Below are 14882 nucleotides of genomic sequence, written 5' to 3'. Positions count from 1 at the left end.
CCTTTCCTTAGCCTGACAGCTATTTATACAAAGAGCTGTCAGGCCAAGGAACCAATCAGGAGCGCAAGTCAGCCCTCCTTCAGCCATGCTGCGCCTGATTGGCTAAGGCGCAGCATGGCTGTTGCTGGCTGACAACAGGGGGAATTCCCCGGTCGTAAGTCGGGGAGGAAAGAATACAATAAATATGACTGTGTTATGGTTGAAATGTTGAAAGATGGTGATCCATCGTGCTGTAACCACTTCTGAACCCTGCCTGCTCCTTTGGTTGTACATCATTTAATGTTATATTCTTTTTGCTATTATCTTGGTGAAAATCTTGTAGATGACTGAAAGAAGGCTTATTGGGCAATAGTTCTTTAAATCATCCTAGGCCCCTTTATAAGAATGCATTGGGTATTTTTTCTTCTCTGAAGACTCCTGAGTATACAACAGTTTACAACAGTTCATTTAGTGCCCATTTGAAGTTACAACAGCACTGACAAAAGTGACTTACAACATTTTTCACACTTACAACCATTGACAACCCTGCTCATGTGATCAAAATTCAGATGCTTGGCAGTGATTCACTTAACAACTGTGATAAGAAAAGTCATAAAATTAGGCAAAACTCACTTAGCAAATGTCTCACGTAGCAACAGAAATTTTGGGCTCAATTTTGGTGGTAGGGACTACCTATACTTAGGCAGATATCCAGGGTCATGTCCTGTTGATCCTAAGACAGAAAACCCTTAGATTTCTTTTTAAATAATTTCCCCTGAATAATCAATGCAGCTGTTTGGATGTTAATATCATATCTAGTAGGATAGCTTTGGAAATTGGCCAATTTAAACAATGGCTACCAAAATTTACTGCTTAAAAATATTTAAATTACTGCTCTTGTATTATTTCTGTTGTTTGCTATTTCTACCATTAATAAGAATAGAAAAAAGGAAAGTGAAAGAACGACTGTTGCATGTTATATTATGTGGTTCCACCAGCAATTTATCCTCAAGCTCAGTTGATATTGAAGAAAATTGTAACGATTCTATACCATCCAGTATCACAGTAATTCAAGGCTAGAGATGGATTGTTATTTTCACTGATGTTAATACATTTCACTGGCTTGAATAAATACATTCTATCTAGTTAAGTTGTTTTATGATATAGAAGGTCTTGACAGAGAAGGAAAAAGAATCTTTATGGACCAGAATTTTTTTCTAAGACGCAAACAATTTTATAGTTCCCTTTGGTTCATTAAAATAATATCAGGTGATCATTGAAAGAATTATTTTTGTATATGCAATGCTGTATTCTTCCAAGTAGTTAAGTCAGTACAGAAAATAACCACATTACAGTTCTTAGCCATATTGCAGTTCTTCAAATCTTTTCTTATTGTTATGTAATCTAATGGTTGGGTTCATATTCATACCTGTCAAAATGCATAGTGTGTTTTACAAATTAGCTTTTGTGACTCTTAAAGCATTGCCTATGGCTTAATGTATTGTGGAAACCTAACAAATGCCAATTTATTTCATGAACCATAATCCAACAAATAATGTTTAATATAAAGCGTGAACCAGCTTTTTACTGTAGAATGTATGTTCTTAATTGTGAAATGTTTATTTTCTCTGAAGAAGCTATGCATGCCTAAGGTTTTAAAGGTTTGCTCAAGAAAATGAACAGAGATGTTGGGACTTGCCTACAATTAGATCAATCTATTTAGAGAATGTGCAACCTATTGACAAGTCTCATGATAGCAAAAGGTCTCCATTACAAATGTGATTTCTATTGCTTTCTCTTCTGTTATTTTTGCAGAGAATCGGGATCTTTTTCCTTTGAATTGTGATATTTCATATTCTGCCAGGAATCTCATCTTGTATTTCTGAATGGAGATGGTACTAATTAAGGAAATTATTGCCTTGCATTTTTCCATCACTGGGCTCACTCAGCTATTACAAAGTAGTTACAAAGAATTAAGCACTTGCGATATGACACTTCAATCTTCATGTGTCTCTGTCTGTATTTGCATTGTTTAGAATGTATTTTCTTCACTGTCATGCTCCGTAGTTTGTCACAACTATGAGAAATGCTAGCATGCTACCTTAACGAATCCCATGGGTTTGGAATGCCATGGAGGTCTGGTGCCATGACTACCCAGAAGCTTTGAGGCTGTTCAAAGCATTTGTTTACACTTTTATAATCGGGTTTCCAACCCAGAGCCTCACTTCATAACAGCTTGAGATATATTGCAAACCATCATACAAATATGTATACATAAATCCATAGACTTGGAGATTGTAAGTTATAGAGACAGTTCCTGGCTAGCTTAGTGGGACTAAAAGCAAGAAGTTGTAATTCGTTGATGTTCTCTGCATTCAGCTACTAGCAAGCTTAGAGGTACAAAGCACAAGTTGGCAGTAATATCCATAAGCTGTAGATGTACAGACAATAAACATAAATATGAAGACAGTATATATCTGCAAATAATGAAGACAACTACAAAAAAAAATCTGATTCTCTCTTTCTCATAGACTGATGCTGGGAGATGTACAACTAGCCATAAAAACTATATAAATATTATAATAAGAACAACTAGAAACATAAATAAAATTCAAGAGTAAATAGGAAAAGGTGAGGCTTCAAGGCTCCAGCCAACCCCATGGCCTAAAGCTAGTTGCGAGAGCCAGGTCTTCAAGTATTTAAGAAAAGCCAGAAGAATGGGGCCCAGCATCACCTCACTTTGAAAGCATAAAAGGAAATACTTAGGACTGAAATGGTCTATAACCACTATAAATGTTTCAACTTACCCCAATTCTGATTTTCTAACTGTTCAAAAGATTGTATGGAAAATCAGAGTGGATACAACTATTGGTGTGTTGCCCTTTTAATGAGCATTAGAAAAGAAAAGCTGCCAGGAAACAGCCTTGAACAGGATCTGGATTTCAAACTGCTTTAATCCAAGAAAGCAATGGAAGGCAGAGTCAATGAAATGAATTATATTTATTTTGTAGTTGAAAACTGTGTAAACTCTAAACTATATCCAGAATCATGTAAATAGGGGAGGGAGGGAGGGAGGGAGGGAGGGAGGGAGGGAGGGAGGGAGGGAGAGAGAGAGAGAGAGAGAGAGAGAGAGAGAGAGAGAGAGAGAGATCTTATGTTATTTTCACATCACAGTTGCTCTCATGATTAGGCATGCTCCATTGTATCGTTGACTTACTACAGTTCATGCCATTAACATTTCATTTTAAAATAATGATGATTTATTGATTGTAAAATGATACTTTTTAAGGCACAAATATATGACTACAATTTTGTGAATTAATCTTTGCATTAGCCCATTTAATAACTGCAGTAAGGTGGAGATTAGCATATTATCAGCAATTATATCAGAAGGGGTCTAATTGTGAAGCATGCTTTTGCAGAATGAATTTGCAGCAATGTCTAGGTAATATACAAGTTTCACTCAACCTTCCTTTTATAAATGCCATAAAGTGGATGTGATTAACTGTTGTCCTTACATGATATTTTAAAGAATAATTTACAGTATGTATCAAAAGTAGAGAAACAAGCAATATCTCTGCAATGGTAGCACCTGATTGATCTTAACTGGATTTAACACTAATGAAGATCAGATGGTTACTACTTGGATGGTATACTACAGGAGTAAATTAGACTGGGAAGTTAAAGAAACAGGTTACTTATATATTGCTGCCAAGAAACCTATCTGGATGCAAAAATATCAGAAACTGGTTTCAACTTGAAGTAGACTTTATTTTTATTAGATTGCAAATAAACTTGGATTAATTTCATTTTTAGTTTAACATCCAGTCAAGAGCTATTTTATCTAGGCTGAAAATATCCAAGTGATTAGAAAGACTTAAAATTTTATCTATCCCTTTGTTTGTTACCATCTTTTTGTTAAGCTGATTCAACATGATAGCTCTGTCTCAAATGTCATACAAAATCTAATATTTTGTTTATCTTTCTCAGCAATCAGCCAGACATATTAGAGAAAACAACCCCATAAATTCAAGTATTTAAATAATCTTTCTAGAAGGAGATCCATTTGCTCTTTAAAAAAAAGGAAGCCTGACTGTAAGGTTTCATCATTACTGCTCTCCAAGGCCATGAAAATGGTATGTGAAGTTACAGGACCATTTGCTGAGAGCAAATTGGAAGACACAGTTGATATATTTTTGACAGAGGCAAATTATTTAAACATTTCAGGATGGCTTATTGGTTAAATGCAGTGGCAATAGTGCTTTAGTTCTTTAATTTGATCTTCTCTGTTCAAGAGTTTTTGTGCAATAAGACAACTTCTATTACTGGTTGATTTTTTGTTAAAGAAATTAAACCAGTGCTGTCAGCAAATACCCTTTAAAGTTTCTTGGCTCCAGAATAGAAATCCTTTGCTGGGCTTGGAATATTTCCCTGTTTTCTAAGAGTCAGATGACACATTGGATATGTTTGCATACAAATTAGTAACCACATTTAAGACTAGCATATTGTGCTCTAGAAAAATGGGCTGAATAAATAGTAATGCAAATGAAATGGATAGCTCAATTCCCACCACAGACTAGGCTAAAATGGCAAGTTCATTTCTTGTTGGCCATGTTCACACAACTCCAAAGCTCATTTGATGTAATTCTGATTTGTTGGATGCAATTGAAAAGGTTTACTAAATAAAATACTAGGCTGACATATAGTTTTACTGTAAAACTAATACTATAGAGTTTATATATAGATATGAATACAATTTTAATGTTATGTGAACTCAATGTGATTATTTTTAGGTTCACTGCTATGTGAAATTAAATAATTGGATGAATCATAAATAGCTAACGATGGATAAGTGTGTTATATGAACACAACCACTTTGTCAATTAGATAGCTTATTTATAAAAATAATATTGGGAGGATAAAAATAAAGAAGCTATCCTTTTTTATCTTAAAAATGTCGGGTTTTTTGGTCTTTTGGTATAGCTCTTTGGTCTTTTGATATAGCTCTCTACATACCCTTAAAATGCAACTCACATGAAATTTGCTATCCCTATCTTGCCACAATATGTTTCTGTTCTGACATACTATTGCATCAGGCCATAAAAGGTTTGTTAGAGAAAGTCATTGAATGAAGTTCCCACTTTGCTACTTTGTTGGTGTCTCAACCTTATTTGCCAGCAGGGCAACAGGTAGCAATTGTAGCTAAGATTGGTGGATTGTTTTGGCAGGTGTCCAGATCATTGATTTTATCTGATATTGAAAAAAAAGATTTATAGGGTAAAGATTGCACAATATTATTTCTTGCTTTAAGATGGTAACTGTTTCCTGGACTCAATGCAAATAACCCAAAAGTTGCTTGAAGGGGAGAAGTGCTTGCTGTTGCAGAATTAAGCTATACAGTATATTATTTTGATGCAGGCTTTACTGCTACATTGAAAGTGTATTAATTTACACTCAAAACAAGCTACTTGATGCCTGATAAGCAAGTCTGTAAATTATTACTGAATAATCCCCACTTTAACCCACACATCATCTTTCAGGCAGCCTTTTTTTTAGATGGGTTTTAGTGAAAAAAACACATTTATTATATAGGTACCTCATCATACCAATCAGCTGTTCAGGATACCAGCATGTGGTAGCTATTTCCTATTCTTTTTTCCTAAAATAAAATTATGAGTGTAGTGGAGGGAAGTTCCAGGACAGCTATAACCTGTGACCAATACAATATAACTCATCTACACCTCTATAAGTTATTCCAGAGTGCTCCCTCAAACACTGATGGAGAACTAGAACAGATTGTTCTCATGTTTAAACTGTTGCTTCTTGAGCATTTTTAAGAGAGGAACACTTTTTTGCAGGAACAACTAAGTATGAACTAAACTTTTCTCAATCATTGGTTAAAGATGTGATAAAGGGAACATTAGTGAGAAATTGTCAGGTCATGTTCATACCATGTTCATACCCCAACATCAGGGGTAGCATTTCCAGAGCAAGTACCTGGAAAAGAAAGATTTAATCACCCTCATGCAGTAGTTTAGTTTCAGAGTGTATATTTATAATATTGTATATTTATATTTTTTGTATATTTATATTTTGTATATATTACACAACAAAGATCAGCCACATTTTATACATATTACAATAAATGCAACATAGAGTTTAATTCAAATCCTCCTTTGACCTACATAATAAAGAACCAAGTTCTTCTTGGTTTCTTTATTTATTCCCTCCTTGTCTACTCTTGGCTTCTGTTCCTACCAAACTCTTCTTTTGGCCTCTAATAAGAGTTAGCTTTGAGTGGTTATTTGGCATTTAAATTTGAAGTGCAATGTTCTTTTCCTACCAGCTCCTGCTTTGTTAGACTATGTGGCCCAATGACCCATAATTTCTTTTAGATATATAACTCTGGCTCTTTCTTTGATACTTATCTGTTAATTAAACTTTTGTCTTTTCTAGAAGCTAAGATTTCTTCAGTCCATGTCAGCTTCTAGGGTTTAGAATACTCCTTCCTCAGAATATCCTAGGAATTGATATTCTTCATCTGATAGACTAGGTCCTTTGGTCACTAATTGATATGTTAAGATAGCGTGTTTATAGTTAACCTTTTAGCAAAAATGTGGCAGGGAAAGCTGGACACATGGCATCTATTATTGTGTTTAGAAGCATGCTCCTTTGGCTGAAGGACAACTCCTGCATATAAACAAAAGTACTATTTTGACTAGTCCTTGGCACCTCAGTTCTTAATGCTCCTGGGAAATCAACAATCTTCTCCTGTATTAAAAGCTGATTCATTCGGAAAAGAACCAGTATTCATTATAACAACCAAGTTGTTAGCACATCATCAGTCACTGTGACACTTGAATCTTGATTTTTAATTTGTGTTCTGGTTCAGCTGTGATTTTTTTCTTATTTGTTGCAATATAAATGACTTTTCAAACAGTACCTTTATTATCAATCCATACTTATTTAACTGTATTTTATGTGTTATTATAAATAGCTTATAAAGCAGATAGTCAATGTGGGCCCACCAGTCCCATTTCAATATCCCCAAAATTCTAAATTGTGGCCAGTAGCAAGATGGTTTTATATATTTATTTACTTTTATATGACTAGACATGAAAATATATATGTATCCAGACTGGATCCCACATGAAAGTGTGTTTATTAAAACTCTGTAAAAATAATCTAATGATGCCACCCACAATTCTCAAAATTTCTAACGTTTTAGCTCTGTCTCCCTCAGTAGTGCCACTATGTCTCTGGCCATGTGCACTGTGGCTAAAAACTTTAAAAAAATAAACGATGTCCCTGGCAAAATTATGTTCTACTCTGCTCTAAAAATTGCAGTCTTCTTTAGAGCCAGCTTGCCAATGAATCCATAGCAGAATCTGTTTCCAGAGATCTAGTTCAATCAAAAATGAGTTCCAGAGCAGAGGCATCAGGTTTAAAACTGGTAAATTCAATCTTGGAAATCATGTATGTTTTACATTTAAGAAAGGAAATGCTGTCTGGAGGCCCCCTTTTGTAGACATCCAAAGAAAGCATATTTTCCATAGCTATGTATGTAGTAACTCATTTGAGCAATTTAATCAATGGGCTTTGCACTGTGTGTGTGTGTGTGTTTGTGTGTGTGTGTGCGCACACACACACACAATTGTTTTTACTAACTGGTGAATATTTCTGCTGCCTGTGGTCCAGATACCAATAATAAAGCCGATTTTCACTTATCACTTTTGGATATCTTATAAATCCTACTGAGAATGCAATGATGAGCACACTTCTATTCATTAGGATTATAAACCCTCAAGAATGAACTACTATACAGGAAATGTTATTACATAGGTATCATATTGAAAGGAACCTTGAACGAAAAAAATTACATAATGTTAAAGTATATCAATTGGGTAAATTATTTAGCAAGACCTCTGGGTTTGTTCCAGCAAGCCACAAAGCAACCACAGCTATTTGACACAGATACTGATGGTCCTTTAGCTATGAATGTGAATTTATAGAAGATTCTCTCTAATCGGGATAACACACTTTTTGGTCACACACTGGAAAAATACATTTGCTTTGTTGCCTGTTTTTTTAGAAGTCATATAAAAGGCTAAAGATCAGCTACAAGGAAGAAAATAAAATCTGTTTAGTGCATCCAATTATCACATAGATAAAGTGTTTTATTCTATACTTTTAAATTTCTTAACTGGGTTTAAAGCATATATCTACTATAATGTAGCAATATTTATATTATTACTTCTTGTAATTAATTAGTTAGCTACAGTATTGTTACGTCAGTGATTCCCTGATTTCATTGCTAGCTGTGTATGCAATGACTATGTGTTAGAATATAGGACTGTATGTAACTACTATATGTTAAGCCATTCTTCCACACTTTTCCATATCTATTGGCAAAGAGTTGTGGACCTTCAGAGGCTCTCAGTCACCAGGAAGAAATGGTAAAAGATTTTGCAACATTTGAACCCATATCTTTTGCACACCTTTCTTATAGGAAATGGCCTTTTCATCTATATATGTATATGATGAATTGCTCAATTACTTTATGTACAGCAACCCATCTCAATCAATGACTCTAGGCAGCTTACAATACACACACAGACATACACAGGCACACACACACACACACACAAACATAATTACTTAAAACATTTTAAAACAATAAAAACAGTAAAACCAATAAAAACCATCCAAATTAAATATACATAGGAGTAAGATACTTGGCCAGTAGCAATAAAACCAGGAAACAGAGCTCTTGACACATTCCGAGCCCCAGGCTTAGGAACATAGTCAGGTTTTTAGAGCTAGCACCATTGCGGTCATTCTAATTTCCAAATGGAGAATTCTCCAGAGAGCAGGGGCCACTGCAGAAACAAAAAACATCTTTTTGTCCCTCATAGCTGGCATTCTTTGGCTAATGGGGTTGCAGCATGCCCATTCTGCTTGACCTTGATAGATAGTAGAAACTCTTGAAAAAAGACAATCCGTTAGGTACCTCAATCCAAAGTCATGTAGGGCTTTAAAAAATTAGGTAGGCCACAACTTGCAACAGTTTGCTTAAGTGATTGTTCGAAGTTATAATAGCAGTGAAAAAACTGACTCATGACTGTTTTTCACATTTACAACCATTGCAACCATTACAACCATCGTAGACTCCTTGGTTTTCTAGCTGGATTTTGTCTTTGGGGTTTCTTAAGATGTTGGCTATTCTTTGGTCAGTGCCGAAGGCTGTCTTGATATTGTGCTTGTGGAGAAATTTACTGATTTTATCTGTGGTGCCTTTGATGTAAGGCAGGAGGGTCATGCCATTGTCCTCTTCTGTGTCTCGGTTCTTGTATTAATTTCCAATGGATTCCAAAAAAATACAATTACCAACCTAATCCAAAGGGAGACCACCCCCAAGAACCGAGACAGCTAGAAAACCAAGGAGTCTATCAAATACCATGCAAAATCTGCCCAGCCACATACATTGGGCAAACTAATAGGAGAATAAATGCATGCATCGCAGAACACAAGAACGCAGTCAGAAAAGAAGAAAAAACTTCCTCCCTTTTTCAGCACCTTAAAGCAACAGGACATGAAATTGATTTTGAAGGAACCAAACTAATCTCCAAAACTGAACACTTCATGTTGTGGGGGTGTTTCTCTATTTCTCCACAACATGAATAAACGTGATGATACCTCCCGCCTACCAAACATCTGGAAACCAGCCCTAGCCAACAAACGAGCCCCACCCACCATCCAGGCCGTTACAATACAAAACAACAATGCACACACAGCCAGCACCAATCAGCACCAATCTACCAATCATGATACAACCACACAACCTATCATTCCACTTACTGAAACAAAGCCAGCACCCCATCCCCTCCCACCAAGATTTACAGAAAGACTCCATTCCCATTTTAAGCCCAAGCTTGAAGATGGCAAGTGAGATCTTGCCGAAACGTTGCAAAGACAATCTCAACCTTACACAGGAAAAGACCCGAATACAACAAAACCAGCATATATGTGTGTGTGTGTGTGTGTATGTGTGTATAATGTTGTATTTGTGCTGATAAATAAATAAAGGGAGACTAGTATAGATCTATTTCAAGCTATTTAGCTCTCATAAGCTAGCCATACCCTTACTGGGATTCGAACCAGGGCTGTATTACATATTAGGCAGTTGTATTAGCCACTAAGCCACAGGCTCTCCTCCTTATCAGCTGAGCCAGGGAAATAGGTATGTATTTGTTACAACCCCTGGTATGCCCAAATATGGGAGGGATCTCACTACTCCCCCTTTCTGTCCGTCGGCTCATTACAGAGGACCATCCAGGCAGAAAACCATATATATTTTTTTAATGTTGCCTTTTTATATTTGTGTATATTTATATTTGCAACATTAAAAGAAACAAAGCCAGCACTCCATCCCCTCCCATCAAGATATACAGAAAGAGTATGAAGTTTCCTAAGGCAGGTGACATGGGTGTTTGCTCATGTATTCATATCCAATTTAGAGAAATAAACACATTCACAATAAAAGTTACCTTTTTTTAAATTGACAATGAAAATTGCCCTTTCTGTTCTACGCCTGTTGTGCTCACTGCTTTTCCAGGATGTTACCTGCTGCGGGAAGTGCTATATAGCTCAACAAAATTAGAAGGTCCTGACAAGCTATCATTCAAAGCACTCACTCATTCGATCCAACTGACTTTTAAAAGACAAGACAAAGACTCAGCAGGAGAAAACAGACAAATGAGAGAATGAGGGGTCAGATATTTATAGCTGAGCACAAGATGTCTGAACTCCCATGGCAAAATCCAACATAATGGTAAAGAAAACATAGTGTGGAGAAATGTGTAAACACAGCATCATTCACTCCAGAGATCAACTGAGCAGAGTATCAAATGGCAAAATTAGCAATGCTAATAGAACACGATAGGAAAGAAACAGCATCCATGACTTGAGATCTTTGTGGTTTGCAGAAATTGGCCTTAAACCTGACAGCATCTTCAACAGCAATTTCTCTGCACCAGGAACTGTGCAGTATTCTACTATTCAACGTATGAATGGCCATTCATCACAGAGGAAAAAAGTCATAGAGAATTTTACAATGGATATTCACAGTGATCTGTGTGAACCTGGCTAAGTTACAAGCCACATTATATGTGCTGCAAAATGTGTTTTCTGTACCAGCATAATAACACTTTTTTTTCCTACAGAACTTTCACCCTGCTCACTCAAATCCAGGTTAGTCAATAGAGTTTGAAAAATGGAAAAAAAAAAAGACAAATCTTATTCTATTTGCATCTAACTGTGGTACTAGTGGAAATAAACCTTCCAAAATCTAATCCTTGGGGCCAAAGGTGTTCCAGCTTTTATAAAGTACCAGCTTCTTAAGGAATTTCTTAGAATATTTGTGTGTGTGTGTGTTAGATATGATGATGGTTATCTACAGAATTCATGTTTCATTACTGTTCAACTCTTGTGTTTCCCATCTATTTATGAAAATAAACCCAAAAAACAAAATCGATGTCACTCCACTGGGTAGATCATACTAAACTGGGGATTAAGTCTACCAGATAGTTAAAAGTACTTTTTATTGAAATTGGCCATAACAAAAATTTTCTTTGACTGATTGTGTTCCTTCCGTGAATAGGGAAACTTTCCCCCTAGCATTTATGAATGCTATCTTGTTCTCGACTTAAAACATGTTTCAGTCCCATTTTTCTAGATAATGATTCCTGTATCTTTCCATCAGGGTTGCCTTCCTTAATCTCTACAACAGGATTATCAAATGTAATTCCTCTTCTCAACAAAAACAATAAAAACTACCATACATCTGAACGGCAGTCTAAGGTCTCTATAAAATCACATTACACTTTAAAAATCCAAGTGCTCATGTAGATTTTTTTAAACAACTCTCCAAAAGGATAATAGAAGGGTGCCAGGTACAAGTCTGAGGAAAAGGACTTCAGTGTAAAAGTTTGCCTTCGGATCAATTACTTCCTCAATTTCATGTCAGATAGGGTTGCTAAACACTTTCTTCCTAGTCTCTCATACAAGATAAAAAGCTTTTGTTTACAGAAGATTGTCCCTATAGTAAGTCATATTCACAGTCAAGTCATAAACAGCTTTATAGTTTAACAGCCCTTTGAATTGGACTCAGAAACCTATTGGTAACTAATGCAAGAACCACAAATTAGTGTGGAGATTCTAGAAAGAGTGCAGAGAAGAGCAACAAAGATGATTAGGGGACTGGAGACTAAAACATATGAAGAACGGTTGCAGGAACTGGGTATGTTTAGCTTAAGAGAAAGAAGGACTAGGGGAGACATGATAGCAGTGTTCCAATATCTCAGGGGTTGCCACAAAGAAGAGGGAGTCAAACTATTCTCCAAGGCACCTGAGGGTAGAACAAGAAGCAATGGGTGGAAACTAATCAAAGAGAGAAGCAACATAGAACTGAGGAGAAATTTCCTGACAGTTAGAACAATTAATCAGTGGAACAGCTTGCCTCCAGAAGTTGTGAATGCCCCAACACTGGAAGTCTTTAAGAAGATGTTGGATAGCTATTGGTCTGAAACGGTATAGGGTTTCCTGCCTAGGCAGGGGGTTGGACTAGAAGACCTCCAAGGTCCCTTCCAACTCTGCTATTGTATTGTATTGTATAGTGTTACTTTTTAATAAAGTAGCTCTTACATAATAGCTCCTTGACCAGGATTCTAGATGGCGTTACTGCTGGTTTTCTCATGGGCGGCTTTGTGCGTGTGCTCATGCACAGTTCAATAGAAATTGCTCTGTGTATGCGCAGAACTCAAAAAGAAGATGACGGCAGCAACTGCGGTGACTGGGAAACCGGTTCGCAGGCATGGCCAGTCTGGGTCGCTGCTAGTTCTGCGACCCAGGCCAGCATACCACTACCAGTTTGGCCAAATCGGTCCGAACCAGTAGGAACCCACCTCCGACATAGGTTCAGGACTTGTACAGCATTTCTGGGGCAGCCTGAGTGAAGATTAAAAAAAAAACTACATACAGTACATCAGCATACTGGTAAGTTCCAGTAAACCACCAGAAGTGAGGCTTCACTAAGGCCTACCGATAGAGCATTCCAATCCTGTCTAATTCTTAGCAAGTTCCTATTTGTTTCTTGTTTAATGCTTCCTAAAACATTACAAAAATTTCATGGGAGAAATAGGACACCAAATGGTACACTACTAAAATACATCTATGCTAATTCCAATTTTCTTCTAGTTAAAAAATCTACTTAAGAGAAAGTGAAGGATTCAGCTACAAGTAACAAACTAGCAGATGATGAGGGGAGGGGGAAAAGAGAAGATATAGTTTTATGTCAGGGGTGGGATTCTACTGGTTTGGACTGGTTCAGGTGAACTGGTAGCTTCAACGATCAGCTGGGAGAGAACAGGCTCATCCTGACAATCAGACTTGCCCACTCTCCCTATTTTCCTACCTTTATCTTCTAAGCCAGGGGTGTCCAAACTTGGGAACTTTAAGACTTCTGGACTTCAACTCCTAGAATTCCCCAGCCAGCATGGCTGGCTGGGGAATTCTGGGAGTTGAAGTCCAGAAGTCTTAAAGTTCCCAAGTTTGGACACCCCTGTTCTAAGCTGATTCACGCAGCAGAGCAGACTGCCACGTGAATCAGCTTGTTACTCCTCCGAAGAAACCCAGAAGTGAACATTTCTCCAAACTGTACACATGTGTGCAGCTCACACAGTGCGTGCAAATCATGCAATCACCGGGAGGATACCACCACTGCTTTATGTGTGGGGGTATGTATGCATAGTGTGAATCTTCAATTTTCTCTAGAATTTTTAAAGTAATAGTTCTATCATCTAAAAAGTAATATTAAATAAAGAACAGAAGATGCAAAAAATACATGATGTGAAAACATTCATAATGCATGCAAGGCAGCATCCATAGTGCATGCAAAGTCACATTGCAAGAAAGCAGAAATAAAGTAGCAAATCATCACAGGGTTAAACTATCAGAGATGGTAACAACAAAGACAACCAGAAAATGGACAATAGTTTTCTATTGTTTCCATACGTTGTTCCATACTCTATTGTTTCCACACGTGTATGCTCAAACACGCAATACATCCTTGCTATTACTATCTATTCTTCCATCTCGTACATTTTTAGATTTTGGGAGGCTTTTTTCATCACAGAATAGAAAATTATTCTATCCTTCCTAATAGCCAAATATTCAAATCAAACTATTTGAAATGTAGCCTTTTTATTTCTTTCACTCTCTTTTTCTTGTGGTTTTTGGATCACAAACTAACTGCTCTACCACAAATTCATTTCTATCTTTATTCCCTTTGGCATAAAAAGCTCCCTCCACCTTTTACTATTTATATTTCTTAATACATACCTTTTCTTTCTAGGTTCTACTTTACTGTATGTTCTGCTCTTTCCCCCCTCCCTCTGTGTCTCCCTCCCTCCCTCTCTTTCCTTTGAAACATTTTCTAATACAATTTTGCAATTTTTATTTGGAATGACATTTCAAGATGGCACAGTATCACTGCCTGTCTTACACTCAGATTAATTTAGCCAATGATTTTGGTATTGCAAAAAATTAGCAATCCCCCCCGCCCCATTGATTATTAATGATCCTCTATTCTTCAGATAGAAAACAAAGATAGGGGAAGTGATTGTTAATTTACATCAGTAAAACCCATAAATATAACAATTTATTTCCATAATAAATTCATTTTTTCCTAACTATATTACACACATGTATACATGATATTTATTTTAGATCTATATAATTTCAATTGCCTAATATTCTGCTTTCAACTATATTATCTACAATTAAGACATTTCACATTGGACAGAACAAAAATTCAATGTTATAGTTCTGGTTTTCCAAAATGAAAA

At 36.4% G+C, this 14882-nt stretch overlaps 1 protein-coding gene across 2 annotated transcripts in view; it reads left to right on the top strand.

Moving 5' to 3' along the window:
• Positions 1–2907: 2907 nt before the first annotated feature.
• Positions 2908–14882, top strand: part of PNPLA4 (patatin like domain 4, phospholipase and triacylglycerol lipase) — a 48621-nt gene continuing 36646 nt past the window's right edge. The window contains exon 1 of one of the 2 annotated variants that reach the window (XM_081946441.1): positions 2908–3029. In XM_081946441.1, coding sequence (XP_081802567.1) covers positions 2948–3029 — 82 coding nt within the window. In that variant the 5' untranslated portion in view covers positions 2908–2947. The remainder of the gene's footprint in view (positions 3030–14882) is intronic. The other variant, XM_081946437.1, reaches the window with a different exon arrangement.

This window comes from Natrix helvetica (assembly GCF_964273705.1).
Source record: "Natrix helvetica genome assembly, chromosome: 3".
Lineage (NCBI taxonomy): Eukaryota > Metazoa > Chordata > Lepidosauria > Squamata > Natricidae > Natrix > Natrix helvetica.
This window is presented reverse-complemented; position numbering and strand designations above follow the sequence as displayed.